Consider the following 20454-nt stretch of genomic DNA (forward strand, 5'->3'; position numbering starts at 1 on the left):
TCTTCATAAAATATGCTTACTTTAAGGATATGATATTAAATCTTTGTACGAGTTGCCTTAAATGCAAATATTTCTTCATTTTTGCTGAAAATTTAAATGCAAATATTTCTTCATTTTTGCTGAAAATTATTGACCGCCATTAAATTTTTGTACTTTTTATAGTTTAGAATAGTTTTTTTTCATAAAATTAAAAGAATATCAGAAAAATCATACTAAAATTTTCTTCGCATTGTTTAAAATAACCAAAAAACCAAAAGTATTCTTCTTTTTATCAAAAATGATACTATTTTATTTGAAATCATTTATTTTTACCATCTTGAGACAAGTCTTCTTGTCAGAATTGAGATGTAATGAAAATTTAAATATTTAAACTTTTATTTTTGTGGAATAAGAATGCAGTTATTGATTTATTTTTATACAAATTATAAACCACCATTTGATTTCAGTACTTTTTGTACATCAAGATTGGCTGTTCTTCATAAAATATGCTTACTTTAAGAAAAATGATATTAAATCTTTGTACGCGTTGCCTTAAATGCAATTATTTCTTCATTTTACTGAAAATTATTGACCGCCATTAAATATTTGTACTTTTTATAGTTTAGAATAGTTTTTTTTCATAAAATTAAAAGAATATAAAAAAAATCATACTAAAATTTTCTTCGCATTGTTTAAAATAACCAAAAAACTAAAATAATTCTTCTTTTTATAAAAAATGGTACTATTTTATGTAAAATCAGTTATTTTTAACATCTTGAGACAAGTCTTTTAATCAGAATTGAGATATAATGAGAATTGAAATACTTAAAACTTTTATTTTTGTGGAATAAGAATGCAGTTATTGATTTATATATTTTGATACAAATTATTAACCATCATATGATTTGAGTACTTTTTGTACATCAAGATTGGCTGTTCTTCATAAAATATGCTTACTTTAAGGAAAATGATATTAAATCTTTGTACGCGTTGCCTTAAATGCAATTATTTCTTCATTTTACTGAAAATAATTGACCGCCATTAAATATTTGTACTTTTTATAGTTTAGAATAGTTTTTTTTTCATAAAATTAAAAGAATATCAGAAAAATCATACTAAAATTTTCTTCGCATTGTTTAAAATAACCAAAAAACCAAAAGTATTCTTCTTTTTATCAAAAATGATACTATTTTATTTGAAATCATTTATTTTTACCATCTTGAGACAAGTCTTCTTGTCAGAATTGAGATGTAATGAAAATTTAAATATTTAAACTTTTATTTTTGTGGAATAAGAATGCAGTTATTGATTTATTTTTATACAAATTATAAACCACCATTTGATTTCAGTACTTTTTGTACATCAAGATTGGCTGTTCTTCATAAAATATGCTTACTTTAAGAAAAATGATATTAAATCTTTGTACGCGTTGCCTTAAATGCAATTATTTCTTCATTTTACTGAAAATTATTGACCGCCATTAAATATTTGTACTTTTTATAGTTTAGAATAGTTTTTTTTCATAAAATCAAAAGAATATAAAAAAAATCATACTAAAATTTTCTTCGCATTGTTTAAAATAACCAAAAAACTAAAATAATTCTTCTTTTTATAAAAAATGGTACTATTTTATGTAAAATCAGTTATTTTTAACATCTTGAGACAAGTCTTTTAATCAGAATTGAGATATAATGAGAATTGAAATACTTAAAACTTTTATTTTTGTGGAATAAGAATGCAGTTATTGATTTATATATTTTGATACAAATTATTAACCATCATATGATTTGAGTACTTTTTGTACATCAAGATTGGCTGTTCTTCATAAAATATGCTTACTTTAAGGAAAATGATATTAAATCTTTGTACGCGTTGCCTTAAATGCAATTATTTCTTCATTTTACTGAAAATAATTGACCGCCATTAAATATTTGTACTTTTTATAGTTTAGAATAGTTTTTTTTCATAAAATTAAAAGAATATCAGAAAAATCATACTGAAATTTTCTTCGCATTGTTTAAAATAACCAAAAAACCAAAATAATTCTTCTTTTTATCAAAAATGGTACTATTTTATTTGAAATCAGTTAGTTTTACCATCTTGAGACAAGTCTTCTAATCAGAATTGAGATATAATGAGAATTAAAATACTTAAACTTTTATTTTTGTGGAAGAAGAATGCAGTTATTGATTTATTTTGTTACAAATTATTAACCGCCATATGATTTGATTACTTTTTGTACATCATGATTGGCTGTTCTTCATAAAATAATCTTACTTTAAGGTTAAGATATTAATTTTTTGTACATGTTGCCTAAAATGCAAATATTTCTTCATTTTACTGAAAATTATTGACCGCCATTGGATTTTTGTACTTTTTATAGTTTGGAATATTTTTTTTTCATAAAATTAAAAGAATGTCAGAGAAATCATACTGAAATTTTATTCGCATTGTTTAAAATAACCAAAATTATTCTTCTTTTTATTAAAAATGATACTATTTTATTTGAAATCAGTTAATTTACCATCTTGAGACAAGTCTTTTAATTAGAATTGAGATATAATGAGACTTAAAATACTTAAACTTTTATTTTTGTGGAACAAGAATGCAGTTATTGCTTTATTATGATATAAATTATTAACCGCCATATGATTTCATTACTTTTTGTTCATCAGGATTGGTTGTTCTTCATAAATTATGTTTACTTTAAGGAAAAAGATATTATTTTTTGTAAGTGTTGCCAAAAATGCAAATATTTCTTCTCATATTGGAAAATATTGTAATTTCAATTGCAATCAGTTGTTATCATTGATTTTCATATGTTTTTTGTAGTCAAGAATAAATCTGCTTAAAATCATTTCTTTCTTTTTAAGGAATATATTTATGTTTAACACCATTGGATTTTTGTACTTTTTATTGTTTAGGAGTATTTAATTTTCTATTAAGGTAAAAAAAGACTATCAGAAAAATATAATGTAATGTTGTTTGCATTATTTGAAATTATTCATATTTCTTGTTAAAAAAACGACATTTATTTTTGTAATTTGTTATTTTAAAGGCTTCGATTGTAACGAGAATATAGAAAGTCCATCATGTCCATGATTATGATAAGTTTTTTTTAAAGAATTTTATGATGATAAGGATAAAAAAATTAAGATATTGAAAAAAATAGACTACATTTTTCAATAACTGATCCTTTCATTTTGTTTTTCCCGAGTATGTTTGGAAAATAATAAAATCAATTTCGCGATGTAGACTCTCGCCGGGTTTAAAAATATATAACCTAAATAAAACGAAAAAGACCATTCTTTAATGGTGATATTTTAATTTAGGTTTTATCTGTACAATTCTTTTCATTTCAATTCATAAAACTTTGCTAAATAATTAATAAACAAAATGTATCATTGAACGTTCGATTTTCACGAGTCGCCATTTTAATTAAATTAAACGAAACTAAGATTCCGTAATTTGTATTAGTTTATCATGTGACGTATTAAAGTTCAATCCGTCATCAAGGTCGATCGGAACTATCCGTCCGATCAGTCCGATCAGTCAATTACTTTTACTACAAGTCTGACGGATTGCTGACGTGAGTTTGACGCGAACTTGACTGATCGGTGACTGATCGATGACCTCTGATTGATCGCTGAAATAGTAACGCCTAAGGTTGCAAGTACTGTATATACTAGTCAAAACAATCCAAGGAAATGTATTCCATATAAAATGAAATTGGACACACTGTTCCTAGGTTAATAAAAACATATATAGCCCCCCTTTCCTCCTTTTGTTCAAAAGTTAAGCGGGGTATATCATTTGTAATTCTTCACGGAAGAATTATTGTATCATATTTGTTCCTTAAGGAATATTCAACAGGAAATTGGCTGTGATAAAGTTTTTAAAAAGACGTTTGTTATTGAAGAAAATATAAGCGGACATCATTACTATGCAGTTTTACACAATGATTCAATTGGTACACAGGTAATTAAAATCTTTAAATAACTTGTTTGCTTTGATCCGATACCGGCATTCAAAGTCTAATTTGTCAACCTCAGCGTCGAGTATATACATTATCGTAACACGTCTATTAAAAAATATTGATTGGCATTGCTTTTCGCACTCGTATTAGATTTTAATAATACAGCTTATTGTATAAGTTTTATAAAATTCTGTCACAAATTGTACAAATGATTGCGCTGACAATACAATGTTCCAGTTAATGATTCTAAATGGCTTATATACATTCTATCTGTTTTATAAATACATGATCAGAACTGCTTATCGAACTATTTAGTCGAATAAATTTTTGATGTAAACCTATGTAATTAGTTTTATAAAAAAAAATGGCAAGAATTGTAGATATAAGTAAGAGCGCGCTATTAAACAAGACCAGACGGACAGGCGTACGGACGGATGGACGGTATTTAAGGACGCCCAATATTTCTATGTCCCCAACAACGCATTACGCGGAAACAGTAAAGACAAAACTCCACATAACTCAAGGCACACAATAAAAACATAGTTGAAATAGGCATAATTAGTACGACATTCAACGTGTTCTAACATATCTCATAAAACAACTGAAACGAAAGTTGATCAACATAAAACAAAACAGTTGAAGAAAAATCCTACTACATAGTTATAGTATGTGTGTTTGTGTGGATGTCTGTGTAAAATGTGACTGTAATATACAGAGATAAAATGATAAAATGACATACCTAATTTAGTCTTAAAAATAGAACATTTCTGTGGAAAAGGAAGGTAAATGATCACATGATTTAATGTTTTTAAGTCAGGGGAGATAATTCTATAAATACGTAGAATAATGTTGTAAATATACATCAAATCAAAAACGAATTATCTGTATCACATAGATGAGTAAACTGGTTTCCGTTTATATAATCGTATCTTTGTTTTATATAACTTCGTTTATCAGATGATTTGAAAAAGCCCTTTTAAATTGATTAAGACCATATTTCATATTCAACATATAAATGAGGGTCCGTCATTTCTACACTCGTTAGTTTTTATTTCATTTTCTTCCTTTTTTCTTTAACCATTTGTGTTTCTGCAGACAATTATTATACTTTTTTTCGTTGTGCTATGTCCCCTTTTCTATCAACCCATCCTATGATTTCTTTCCTTTTCGTATAATCATTAAACAAAAATATCTGACGATTTATTTTTTGTTTGTTATTGAGATAACATTGTTTCTCTATGTACATGTATAAGTATGAGAGTCAGTGTGTGCTAACCCGGGGTACAAAACTCAAGAAAGGTTGACTCGGAAGAATTTTGGGTTTTAATGTGCATAATGATTTTTTCTCGTTTTGCTATCTTTTGGTGAAGGTATGTCCTAGTAGAGAATTCTCGATATCTGACTTTACTAACGTCATACATAAAGTATACGTAAGAAATCACAATCAAGACTATATTTGAGATTGAATTGTCTCCCTTTTTCCAAAAAAAAAAACCCATATCAAAATGCATTCAGCTTTAATTTCGCCATTATCTTCATATTTTTCTTAATCTAATTACTAGGATATTTGAATTAAGACAACATTGTTGTACATAGGGAAAACGTTTATTTTCAGTTAGGGAATCATGAATACATTGGACAATTAAAACAATCTTGATACTGTACATTTTGTACGTGTAAGTCTTTTTGTTTATAAGAAACAAACCGATCAAAACCCAGATACAGCCCAATGCCATTAATGGACTGTTTTATGCTTTATGGTCTGGGCCCAGTTGTTCAAAAGTGTCGTTAAGCTAACGTAGTCGTTAAAGTGTCGTTAGAGTGTCGTTAAATTTAACAACTTCGTTAACTGTTGTTCAAAAAATTTAACGACAAAAATAATTATAACGAGTCGTTAACTTTAACAACTTCTGGGAGGTCGATTAAATATTTAAGTTATTGTTAAATATGGCCGCCTTTAGACAAGTACCTGTTCCACCTCACAGAAAAGAAAGGCATTTTCGCCTGAAACATGACCTTTCTTTGAATTTGTCAAATGAGGAGTTACGAGAACGGTATCGATTTAGTAGAGAGGGAATTAATTTCATTTCTAATCTAGTCAGTGATGATATTACAAGAAAAACAAAGAGAAACCATGCTCTCACTGTACCACAGATGGTCATGGTGACCCTGCGATTTCTAGCTACAGGCAGTTTTTTGCAAGTAGTTGGAGACACAATAGGTAAGATTTCATTTATATATTTATCATATATGATTTAAAATTAAGTAAACCTTAGTAAAATTGTGTTAATCAATTGCTATAATGATCTTTGACTGATGTTTGAATGATAATTTCAATTTGTTAATTTTCGAATAATATGTAAACAAACGCCGGTAAATATACATTTTATTTTTTGTTCTTAAACGATCCCCCTAATTGTATGTTTTTGGTCTGTTTACAGGTTTGCACAAGGGAACTGTCTCGCGTATTGTGTCTGATGTGTTGACATCACTTTGTAACAAACGGGATCAATTCATCAAGTGGCCAAGGAATGTGGACGAAACAAGAGGAGACTTTTACCGTCTAAGTGGTTTCCCGAATGTGCATGGGGCAATAGATGGGACACACGTCCGTATACAGGCTCCATCAGAAGATGAAGCATCATTTGTTAATAGGAAAGGAGTACACTCTGTAAATGTGCAGGCTGTGTGTGATGCCAAAGGTAAAACATTTCTCATCTAATATGACATTGACCTTCGTAAATAATAAACTGGTATCAACTTTTCAGTGTGACTGGGACCCCTATAGTCTGTTTCGCAGAAAAGAACATTTTACTTTCACTTTCACTTTCATTTTCACTCAGTTCATCTAGGATCATCTAGGACATGATTAGGGTTTTATATGGTTTACCTACTAAAGATAACTTAAAATATTGGTAAGTCAAATATTAAAAGAAGATATTAGTTTTCTTTAATGAGAAAACGGTTCTGTTCAGGGGCCAGCCATTTCCAAAAAGGGGGTTCCCAACATAAGATAAAGCCTGAAGGGGAGCTCCAACCATATGTCCCCTTTTAAATACACTAATAATCTTAAAAAGGGAGATTTCCCTATCCTGTATCCACCACTGCTGTTTCTGATATATTTCTTAAATTTCCCCCTTTCAATCCAAAAGAAAGAAACATTAACCTAGAGTACCCTAGCTTTTGTACAATTTATAATTTGATGTTGCTCTGATGACTGGATCAGCACATTTATGCATAATGCAACATGCATTACAACTTTTAATTTGATATCATGGTTCCTAGTTTGAAACAATATAGTTGAGTCAAAATTTGTAATTGTATACATATAAAAAAAGAAGATGTGGTAAGATTGCTAATGAGATATTTTTCCACAAGAGACCAAAGGACACAGAAAATAACAATTATAGGTCACCATACTGCCTTCAACAATGAACAAAGCCCCTACAGCCTATCAACTATAAAAGGCCCTTGAATGACAAGGTAAAACAATTAGAAACTAGAAAACTAATGGCCTAGCTTATTTATGCATTAATATTGTGCAATAAACATGATAAATCTGTTTATGCTATTAAAACATTTTTTTTTCTAAAGATTATATATAATCTTTTACATTTTGCAGGTAAATTCACAAATATAAATGCAAACTGGCCAGGTAGCAGTCATGATTCCCACATATTCAGAACTTCACAGGTATGTATTTTATTATAATGTTCATGATGTTGGTCATCTTTTATTAGTCATATTCTCTTTCAAGCACTCAAATCAATAATTCTATATATATATAACAGGTATAAAGAAGCAATAAATTACTTTTATGGGGTGTCTGTTTAAAATTATTGATGTATAAAAACTGAAAAAGGAATATTGAAAAATAGTCTTGCTCAATATGCTCTAAATGTGACTCCTCTTTAAAGCTGAATATATCAATTTAATTATATAAATGATAGTTTTAACAAAATATTTGTTGTAAAAAGAAATATAAATCTTTATTTATAGGTGTGTACCTACATGGAAGAAAATGGTGGATGGGCAAATGGTGTATTGCTTGGGGATAGTGGTTATCCATGTTGACCATTTCTGATGACCCCATATCTGAATCCTGTACTAGATCATCCAAAAAAAGTACAACAAATGCCACTGTTCAACCAGAAGTGTGATAGAGAGAACATTTAGGAGGCTGAAGAGACGGTTCCATATATTACACTCAGAGGTAAAGTATAATAGAATAACTTTTTATATAATGATCAGTGATAAAAAAATCTTTTCAGGGGCGACGCTAATGGGATATATTTGGGAATTAATGTTTGTGTATTCAGTAGAAGCAAACTAATTTTTTTATAATGTGACTAATCTGCTCATTGTTGAAAGCCATACTGTGAACTATAGTTGTTAATTTCTGTGTCTAGTGGTGTCTTGTCATGTGGATAGTTGTCTCATTGGCAATTACTAGTATACCATATCTTCTTTTTGATATTTGCATTCATATGTTTTACCAAAAAGTTTAATACTCCAAAAGAAATGTACATAGGGTTTGTTTTGTGGTGTATTGGTCCATACTGTTTGTGACTTAGGGGCCCAATAGAGGCCTAAACAAGCATTTTTTTCTAGTTTTCAAGACAATTACTTGTTTATTATTGTATGGTTCTCTCTGAAATTGTACCACAAGGTTTCATATCACAAATGGAAATTTGATAAAAGGGGAAAATATGTATTTAGTATACAATTGGAAAACTAAATAATCCAGCAATTGATGTATAAAATCTGACCACAATCAAGAGATGAATAGTAAGTGCTACTAACACAATACTTGGACAACATAAATTTTAATCAATTTATATATAAGTAAAACATCTTTCGAAATGCTTAACAAAATGTGATGTATGGCAAACCACTATAGAGACATTTTATGTAGTATTATTTATATCTTACTATAGGCTCCAATGTTGAATATCATACTGTAAACTTTTATATTTCATTACTTTAACAACAGGAAATGGTCTCATTGGCACTCATACCTGTGATCTCACAGCTTTCTATTTTTATACATTGTATATACATACACACATGCAATGCCAACATTTGAAATATTATAAAATACTACTTTTGAAAAATGCTGATAAGAAGACAATTATTAAGTGTAACAAATTAAGTTATGATTTTTTTTATTTCAGATAAGAATGAAACCGGGCAAGGCATGCAAAATAATAATTGCTTGTGCTATACTCCACAATATATGCATTTTGTTGAATGAACCAGACATTGAAGATGATGGAGTAATTGTAGGCAATGATGGTGATCTTGGGGAACATTTCAATGGTCATCAAGATGGAAGAGCTGTTAGAGATCATATTTCCACAACATTTTTTAATCATTGGAAATCAGAAATAAATCATGACAACATCTTTTAATACTTTTTTTATCAATAACAATGGAATAAGAGAACAAGAATCATCAACACAGACAAATAAATAAATAAAAATTAATTTTGACTAAGCCTCTGTTTTAAGTAGAGCATCTAACATCATGTTTTCACTATCAATAGTTTTCTTCTGGTTCATCATGTTGTAAAATTGCATTTGTCTTTAGAAAAGTTCCATCTGCAGCTCATTTCTTTTCAGGTCACTTTCTAAAACAAGACACTGCAGCTCATACACATCATCTGCAGTCCTCTTTGTTTTCTTCTTCTGCATACTTTCACTGAAATATATAGAAATTTGGCTATTTGGCTATTTGGTATTTTTATTTTAAAATCTAACTCAATATTTAGTAGATGTGTTAATATTATATCACTGCCAATGAGACAATTATTCAAAGAGACAAAATGACACAGATTTTATTATAATAATATCGCTATTCCCAGCCTTTAACAATGAGAAAATCCAATACTGATTAGCTCTTATAAAATAACTGACTTGACAAGACCAATGTGGAACAATAAAAAAAAAATGAATAATGACACATAAGCTAACAACAAAATTAAACAGACAACAACCCAAGTCATATACTGTTTTACAGTCTCCTTAATTGGGACAGGGACTAACAAAATCTGAAAAGGGTAAATGTGTTTGTAAGAACTCTATTGTTCCATTCTAATCATGGTTACTCAGTGGGGGTACAGAACTTCATGGGGGGCTAACTGTTTGACATAAGGGGTGCCCAATCCAGTCATGCTTCACTGATTCCCTACAAAAATAATTTATCTTAAAACAAACTTGGAATCTGTAGGAAAAAGTTATTCTCATCAGACTCACTAAACAACTTATGTAAATACATCATAAACAGTGCTGTATTTTAACATATGAAACACATACCTGGGTTTTGGTGGTTGCTGAGTGCAAGTCTGTGTTTGTGCAGGTACAGGTACAGGTAGGCTGGCATGAACAGTACCCTGCTTTCCTGACCTTGAATTATTCATGAATATTCATGAACAATTCATGAATATTCATGAATAATATTCATGAATGTTCATGAATATTCAAGGTAACAGTTCATGAATATTCATGAATATTCATGAATGTTAAATGGCACCTTGAATATACATGAATATTGTTTGAACTGAATAAGCTTGAATATACATGAATATTGTATGAACTGAATAACCAAGAATTAACATGAATAATTATCTATAGAATATTCATGAAAATGAAATAGGATGTCTTTGAATAATGCATGATAGAATATTCTAAAATCACCATGAATGATAGAATATATATCTATCCCAATATTGAATGCTAAATACATACTCTAGAATAACCTTGACTGTGAATATTTCATGAATATTGAATGGTTGAATATTCTAGAATAACCATGAATATTGAATGGTTGAATATTCTAGAATAACCATGAATATTGTCATTTGAATGGTTGAATAATCTAGAATAACCATGAATATTGAATGGTTGAATATTCTAGATTAACCATGAATATTGAAATAAGTGTCCTTGAGAGGTTTTTTGAAAACCAAAAGCAAATACAGACATTTAAGTTTAAAATATTTTTTAATCATTTAATCATGATACAAATGTAGCTGTGAAATATGAATTTACAATCACTTTCATTAAGATCTAGCAAAATTGTACACTATTTGATCTAGGATTTAATCCAAACCCTTCCTTAATCTATGTGTTTTCAGATCTATTTTTAAACTGAAGACAGACAAATCTAATGGAGCAAAGTGATAATCATACATAATTTTTACTTATTTGCAGATATTTTTTTTAGTCTGATAGCTTTTTGAACATTTAGCAGTTTAGTAATTTTGCAATAATATCTTTTTCTCGATTCTCTGGTCATTGTTCTAAAATTGTCATTGTCAAAAGTTCTTATGTACATGTAGGCCTATCTTATGCTGGCTTGACTTCGTGCTTTGCATTGGCTTTTCTTCCTTTCATACTATGCTCAACCCTGCGAAATGATTATGAATAGTTCATGAATGTTCATGGATGATTCATGAATGATTCATGAACATAATTCATGAATTGTTCATAAAAGATTCATGAACAGTTAATGAACTAGACATGAACTACAAATGGACAAGCACGTTCATGAACCAGTGAATAATGAACTATTCATGAACAGAAAGTGTTCATGAACTCTTTGGTTCATTAAAGATCATGAACAAAAATAGTTCTTGAACTTTTATTATTCATGAATTGTTCATGATTTTATAGTTCATGAACACGCTTGTCCATTTGTAGTTCATGTCCTGTTCATGTATAGTTCATGAATTTTTTATGAATGATTCATGAATTTGTTCATGAACCATACCAGTCCATGAATCATTCATGAACACATGAACTACTGTGTTTATGAACTGTTCATTAGTAATTTAATTCATGAACATTGTTTGTCCACTTGTAGTTCATGAACTGTTCATCTAAAGTTCATGAAATAATTTAAAAGGATTTTTTTGAATTTTCATTTTTTGTGTTATTATCATAAGTAAACTTCTCTTCCTGTCTGTAATTAAAATTGCTGTATCAGGACTTCCAACTAGAAATGCTAAATAACATCTTGGTGCAGTTGTTCTGCTTGAAATTCTTCACAGTTGAACAGATCTTTTAATCAATAAATGCATCTGAGTTTCCCCCTGCAAAATCAAAAATCACTCCACAAAGAATCAAAAGTCCTTGATATTTGTTTTTATAAATAAACACTCAAGATTAAACAGTTTCTAACAGGTATAATACAATGTAATAATTTAATTTAATAAATGTTGTTTTTATTAAAATATCAATAGAGTAAGATTAATAACATGAATATCACTTCAGCCTTTTCATGATATTTCAAATAATGTACCTACCCCCCTTTTTCCCCTTTTAATTTACCCACACACAATCATAAGAGTGGCTGAAGCATGAATTATTTTTACCTTGAAATACAATATATTGTACAAATCTATCAGTTATTCCTGAATGGAAATCATTAAACTAACACTGTAAAATGTAAAGGCTACTTTCTGGTGTTTTATATTTATTTTAATTAATCAATAATTATTATAAAATGCTTCAAAATATAGTTATTCAGCAAAAAAATATAATCAAAATATATATAATTTACTTATCTGATAACAAATCTGCTTTGTTTTGACAGCTTTATTACTTCACTCCTCATCAAACATCTTCATTTGTATTGTAAGCGTCAAAAACATCATTTTGCTGACGTCATTATGACGTTTTTCTATTCCCAGTCACTTGTAATCATTTGTCTACATTGTAATCTTTTGTCAAAGTCATTGAAGCGTTTTACAATAGGTAAACGTAATTCATTAATAATGATAATTATTGACACCAGTCTGCAATGTTTGGGAAAGAATGAATTGTCATTAATCTGTGCTTTTTTTCCAAGTTCCTCTATGTGCTGTATGATGGTTAAGAAAGGCACATGTTTGAACTTTGAGAGACAATCAGAAATTACATCTTTAGAAGAAAGAAATTAAGTTTACCAAATTTGTCATGATTGTAAGAACGAAACATGAGAAACATCTCCAGCTCAAAGTAAGTTACAAAACTTCAAAGTTAGTCCCAAATTTTGTATGACTCTAAAAATGTAACACTCTTCTGGCGTAGTATGAAAAAAAGAAAAAAGTGCTGAGCTAATTTCTGTTGTTAAATGATTTTTTTTTAATGATTATTTTATTTTCTTTAATTTACCACAAAAAGAGAGATATTTTATTTTTTCATATTTTATTTTTTTCTCCAACTTTTTCTCTTTCTCCCAGCCTTCCTCTCCTTTCTCCTACCCCCTTTCTCCTTTCTCCTACACCCTTCCTCCCTGTCTCCCTTACCCCTGTCCTCCCCCTCATACATGTATTTACACTTTTGCTATTCAACTGAATTTTGTCTCAATCTGTAAATGAATAAACTGGAGGTCATGCTAAAAGCACTTTAATTGTGATGTCATGAAACAGTGTAATGGATGTCAAATTTATAATTTTTTTTATAAACTTTATGTATTCATTTATTCATTAAAAGTTCATAAAATGCTCATGAACATGTGTTATGAACAATTTATGAACATTATGAACTGACTTACAGTTCATTAAAGTTCAGAAAATATTCATGAACTGCATTTTATGAACTATTCATGAACTAAATTCATGAACGAAACTTAATGAACTCATTATGAACAGTCATGCATTGTTCATGAACATTCATGAACAGTTCATGGTGGTTCATCAGTTTATGAATTTCATCTCGCAGGGGTATTCATGTGAAAAAAAAAGAAAATTTACAATGTTTATTTTATGATCATGGTAATTAATAAAATTAAATTTAAAATACCTTACATGTTTTGTATTAAGATGTTATGAATATCACCTACATGAGCTACAATGTATCTATTAAAATTATCATATATTTTTTTCATTTAACTGTGGAATACATACATGTACATGTATGTTATTCAGCATCAACAATCAAGTAAAAATATACATACAAAAGTCCTAGAACAAATTTCATTATCAATTTTTATGCCGTTTGCCACAAATAATTCTGAGTCATTATCATGCAGCTTTATTCATGCTTATTCATGTTTGTCACACAATGGAAAAATATTCTAAGTCCAAAATTTATTCCTCATTATTCATTCTTATTCATGAAATGTATGCAAAAAAATTCTAAGTCCAAACATTCATTCTTATTCATGTTTATTCATATTGACAAAAAGGGTTTTATTACCACAAAAAACAATTTTGAATGAAGGAAACTTGATTATACTATGATATAGTAAGTGACTAGCATTTTAAGAACATTTATTTGTTGTCTCCAAACAGTTATTAAGAATTCATGTATATTCCACTTAATTCATTTTTCATATTCATGAATAATTTTGACACTGGAATAGTAACCATGAATGGAAGTGGAATATTCATGAATATTCATGAATATTCTACTTTATTCATGAATACATGAATATCATGAAAGCAGGGTAGCACTAGAAAGTGCTAACTCCTCATTTCTCTGGTGAACCTGCTCCAGTCTCCTTATCCAGATACTCTCCACAGAAGATGGTAAATCTACAAGTTGACAATTGTTTTACATAAAGATTTTGATTAAACTTGAAACATATTGATACATAAATAAAAAAAAAATAGAAGACTTTTTTTTATTAAGATTTTTTTACACACGCAACGTCATAATATATTATTGTCAACTTATTTCTATCAAAACTTATTCTTTATCATTGCAACTTTATATAACATGTATAAAATGCAAAATAAAGAAAATTACTAAAACATTAATGAAATTATCTAAGTAATAAATACCATCAACAGTCTGGCATGTTGGAAAAGCATTGAGAGCTGGAACTGGTGAGATGGGTTCAACTGTAAACATTTGGTCAGATGTTATGCTGTCTGAAAATAATGTAAAAAGACTTGTTTTATTTACAGAAGTGAATTGATACTTTATACTCTTCATAGTCATGATAATAGAACAAAGTATACAATTATAACAATTGTTTCTTTATTCCCAAATTTTCATATCAATATATAAAAATTTATTTGACAGTACAGTTTACAGATCTGGAATACTTGTAAAATAACATAATGACTGAAATTTTCTAAACAATCCTTGCTTTTTATAAACCTTCATTATGAACTGATCAGACATAATTTGGCATGTTTGCTGTACAATTATGAAAATGATGCATATGGATCTGTTTATAAGTTACTATTTCAAGGCTTCATATATTAAATCAGTTCAGTTTACAAATTGATTGCACTTCTTAAATTTTAAGAAACTTGAAATTTCATGCATACTAATAAGGTATCACAGGCATTCAGACCAAATCTACTTAATATCTACGAAAACAATTCTGAAGTAATTTATAGTCATATGTATAAACTATGTAATTTATATATACACACCTTGTGAGTGTCTGCTGTTACAGGTGTCTTGGTGAGAAATCCCTGACAACAAATCATAACTTTTTTAATATAATAAGGCACAAAGAAAGATAACTCAATCAGTTTTTTATACTGCATGCTATTTTGAAAAGGACTATGGTGGCAGGTACCAGTTTTTGGTGTACCAGAACATGTGTCCCACGCAGAAATTTTGTTATAGTTAGGTATTGAGGTATATAATTGCATCATGTGGACTGAAAAAATAAATGAATGTAAATTCTAGGCTACTGTACTACACAAGTAAGTAGTTGCATACACAGGTTGGGGATTTCCTTCACATATAGGTCCAATCAGATGTCAAAATTGTGGTCTCCTCACTTGACGGCATCCAATCAAAGTGGGGGGAAAATTCAGTTTTATGTACACAAAAATATCTTGAGATTTTGATGGTAAGGATAGGTTCGGACAAGGCTCTTATTCACTGAATATCCTTTCTCTCTTGAATTTTGGCTAAAATTCTTGTCGGCTTTTAGCAGGATTCTGCAGGTAAGGATTAGATTGGTATCAGAGCATCACATTTTTTGCCTTATTTGCAATGCATTTATAAATTTTTAAATCTCCATGCTGGACAGACACCCAAATTTAAAGGTTTTCTATATATTTACATAAGCACGCACACATCTTAGTTCCTTGAAACCATACATTTTATTTGTATACAAGCTTGAATGAATTTTCAAGAAAATAAAATCATAAATCAATGAAATTCTAAAGATTTATTGTAAAATAACTGGTTTCTGCCACCTTAAGCCTAAACATGATTTTAACATATCACAAAATGTGCCTTTTTAAGAGTTCTACAGGTGTGTGGTATTATATTTCTTTTATTCACAGTCAATGTATAGGTCTGTTTGCAAGCAAATAGTTTTTACATGGATTTTAAGAATTATCAAATATCAAGACAGATAACTCTGTATCCCAATACAAACAATGACATTCAATTGATTAGTTTTAAAATGATTATGTTCACCAAACAATGATTTTATATCATAAATTATATAGAAATAGCAATTACAACATGTACAAAGAGAGAAAAAAGTAAAATAAGCCTCAGCATAGTACAAGAAAAAGATGATTATACTGTATATTACCTGTTATAATGATTTATTTCATATGATATGGACATTTTCTTATTTATTTACTTTTTAACTATGAATATATGAATTCTTCGTTTTTTATAGGTCTACTACATAGTTGATACTGTAGGACAGGCTACAGAAATAAGAAAACTGGTCTCTCTCATCAGCAATAGTGTGGCAATTCTACAATTTCAACATGCGGCCTACACAGCTAGCTCATGGGGAGTAGAGATATGAGACTGATTGCGAATAAATGTACACTTATTTTAGGGCATCATGGATCTACAAAGTGAAGCATATGTACCAAAAATATTAGTTTATTCATAACTAAGCCTTTTTCAGCACTGCAGTCAAAAGAACAATGATAGTGACAAGAATTGAGACTATTTAATACCTCAAACAATGGGAAAATACTTCTTGAGATCAGTTGTAAGTGGTTTTATATCATGCATGAAACAATAAACTTAAGGTGGTATGGGAGTCTAAAATAAAAATGATAGAATTTGTTCATACTTTGCCAAAACGTTGTATCTATTGATACATGTTGAAAAATATAATAAAAATGATAGGTCACCGCGCATTTTCTCAAGCTACAGGACGGGACAAAATGACTCATTTTGTATGGATTATACAGGAAAAAACACCATTTTGTGATTAGAAACTAAACAAAATGATAGAATTGTGCAATACTTCAGGAAAAGATAGCTTTCAGACACTGCTTTGAGAATATCAAAAGAAAAGATAGGGTCACCGTACGTTTTTCCCCGCTAAAATGCAAAATAGGGAAATTCCATACAAAATCCTTCAGAAAATGCACTTTTTTAGAGTTACCTCCCCTGAAAATGTCAATTTAAAAAAAAATAAAAACAATCAAAAATAATTAACATTTGCAAAAATATCAATATTTAGAAGTTATATTCTTATAAATTGGTACTTTTAAATGAAAATGTACATTAAACATCTGCATTCCTGCATCAAATTTTGCTAACTTGATGGAAAATCTGGACCTTTGATTCTCTGTTTTTTACAATCCAAGATGGAGGAAGACACCCATACCACCTTAAGTAGTTTTAAAAACTGTTGGATAATTTATACATTGTACCAGAAAACTCACACAATAAAATTTATTAAATATGAACACAATCATTTTTTTATAATTTTTTTGCATTTAAAGCAGTTTGACGGCAAAAGACGCAAATAATGCTTTAATAAATTTGGTCTTACAAAGCCTATTAATGTTTTCTTTTGTGCTGTAACCATATAAAATGCATGTATTTTTAATGGTAAATGACTTTAGAACTCAATCACACTAAAAAAATGGAAATATATTGTTTTCAATGAGTGGTTAAAGGTGGCAGGTACCAGTTTTGGTGTACCAGAACATGTGTCCCACGCAGAAATTTTGTTATAGTTAGGTATTGAGGTATATAATTGCATCATGTGGACTGAAAAAATAAATGAATGTAAATTCTAGGCTACTGTACTACACAAGTAAGTAGTTGCATACACAGGTTGGGGATTTCCTTCACATATAGGTCCAATCAGATGTCAAAATTGTGGTCTCCTCACTTGACGGCATCCAATCAAAGTGGGGGGAAAATTCAGTTTTATGTAAACAAAAATATCTTGAGATTTTGATGGTAAGGATAGGTTCGGACAAGGCTCTTATTCACTGAATATCCTTTCTCTCTTGAATTTTGGCTAAAATTCTTGTTGGCTTTTAGCAGGATTCTGCAGGTGAGGATTAGATTGGTATCAGAGTATCACATTTTTTGCCTTATTTGCAATGCATTTATAAATTTTTAAATCTCCATGCTGGACAGACACCCAAATTAAAAGGTTTTCTATATATTTACATAAGCACGCACACATCTTAGTTCCTTGAAACCATACATTTTATTTGTATACAAGCTTGAATGAATTTTCAAGAAAATAAAATCATAAATCAATGAAATTCTCAAGATTTATTGTAAAATAACTGGTTTCTGCCACCTATATAGACATGACACAATATCCGTGGAAAATTAATCATTGCAAGTGCCTTGAAGATGGTATTAACAAATTAATATTAATTCTATAATTATTATACCTGGAAGTAAATAAATTTTGTATGAATTTTTACTACACTTTATCTTTTTTTATTTGTTTTCAATGTGGCAAATGTTGACATAAGGGGCATTGCAAATTTGACCGCCATAATAAAGCAATGGCTAGCAAACTTCAGCATTTAAATACCATCTTATCCATCTTTAACCACAATTTGATTAGTAGATGGTGGTTCTTTCAACAATATCACATAAAGGAATTATATAAATAAAAGGTAACATGAATGTCATACTAAGTAATCGCAAAACACATGAATCTATTTTTAGAATATTGGCGACGTCTGCAGGGAATTTCTTTAAAAGGGATATCCTTCTGTCATAGCAGACGACAGCTTTGGTTTTGGGGTTTTCTTTGTAACTTTAATAAAGAAAACAATAAAACAGACTAATTTAGGTAAAGCTAAGGAATGAAAATTAAGTAATATTTAATACTATTTTTCAAATACCAACCTACAGAGGTCTCCATGCCACCGTCTATTCCCTTGAATGAGGATGTATCTTTCATAGCATTGATGATGTTTTCCTCAGCCATACTTATGGGTTTGGGTGCTGGTCCTCCCCCTGTTTTATTTCTCTCCTTTCTCTCGTACGTAAACTTTTCCTTGGCATCTCTGGTTAGATTCCTGAATTTGGTTTTAACAGTTGAAAGTTTCCTGTAACTAACCCCTAGAGCATTCACCTCGTCTATTATTTTGGCCCACATCTTGTTCTTTGCATCTGCAGTTATGTCAGGGCCAAACTTTCCTCTCAATAAGCCTAGCTCCTCCACCACTCTTCTACTGATCAAATTCACTTCCATACTTGTGAAGTTAGTCCCTCTAATTCTTGGTAGTTTCTTGTTGGGGGTTTGTTATTCAGCCATTGTTAAACAGGAAGTGGAAGAATTTTGTGGATTTATGGGAAAATGTTTAATTAATCAGTTGTTAAATTTTTAACAAGTTGTTAGTTAACGCAGTCGTTAAATATTTTTGAACAACATAATTTAACACAGAAATTAACTAACAACAATGTTAAAATTTAACGAGTTGTTAGGCTTAACGAGTCGTTAGCTTAACGACACTTTTGAACAACTGGGCCCTGGTGTGGTCTTTTTGGAATGTTTTCGTCTTTCATTTTTTTTCATACTTCGTCATCCCGGGCTTTAATATCTCAGATCGTTAATCTATGTCCTAGCTTAGACTATTTCTTACGAGTTTTTTAGTGTAAATTGTTGCAACTGTCTTTTTAAATTGATTTTTACCGACTGCTGTTGCATCACTTTCCAAACTTAGGAGAGCATTTGGAGGCGGTAAACATGTTTGTCCACCGCCATAATTTATGATCGGTCATATGCTACTCAGTGTTTGACTTTGTTGCTGTTTATAATATTTGTTTTTGGTTTGCCCATGTTTGCTTTCTCGTTTTAATTCCCTTGCCTTTAAAAATTTCTCTTTCCAAAATAGAGATTTTGTCAGTGCATAATTAATCGATCTTTAAGCGTACATGCACGTCTTCAACTTGCAAAAAGCAGTTTCGATTTTTTAGTATTTATAGTGTTTCTGGTAACTTAAAATTATTGATCATTAAACCTTAAGAAAAATAATCGTAATTAATGGAAGCAAAGGAAGGTATAAAGAGCTGATATCCAGTTTAGGATTCAATAACTGGAGACACTGCTATACATCTGTTGTACTTTGTTTAAAATGCCAAGGGTTAATTATTAAGTCAAAGCATATTATCATTAAACTATAAAATTAATATTATAATTGAAATAAAAAATCTCAAAATACAAATATCAAAAAAGTACATAATTAAGGCAATCTGAAATTGAGCCCTGGGTCTGGACTAAAACGAAAAAACGAAGGTCATACGGTAACCAATAATTGCTTAAAATCAACATTATTTTCCCTGATAGTTAGCTATTTGATT

The 20454-nt window shown here is 29.5% G+C and overlaps 1 protein-coding gene and 1 long non-coding RNA gene across 2 annotated transcripts in view; both read right to left on the bottom strand.

The window, feature by feature from the left end:
• LOC143047462 (uncharacterized) overlaps positions 1-20454 on the bottom strand; it is a 233588-nt gene that overhangs the window by 76459 nt on the left and 136675 nt on the right. The gene's annotated exons all lie outside the window — the stretch shown is intronic.
• Positions 14374-19390, bottom strand: LOC143048789 (uncharacterized). Its single transcript, XM_076222662.1, has 4 exons — positions 18997-19390; positions 15327-15368; positions 14724-14813; positions 14374-14474 (listed from the first exon to the last, which is right to left on the bottom strand). The coding sequence occupies exons 1-4, from the start codon at positions 19343-19345 to the stop codon at positions 14374-14376; spliced, it is 582 nt and encodes a 193-aa protein (XP_076078777.1). The 5' UTR covers positions 19346-19390.

Source organism: Mytilus galloprovincialis, chromosome 10 (assembly GCF_965363235.1).
Source record: "Mytilus galloprovincialis chromosome 10, xbMytGall1.hap1.1, whole genome shotgun sequence".
Taxonomy (NCBI): domain Eukaryota; kingdom Metazoa; phylum Mollusca; class Bivalvia; order Mytilida; family Mytilidae; genus Mytilus; species Mytilus galloprovincialis.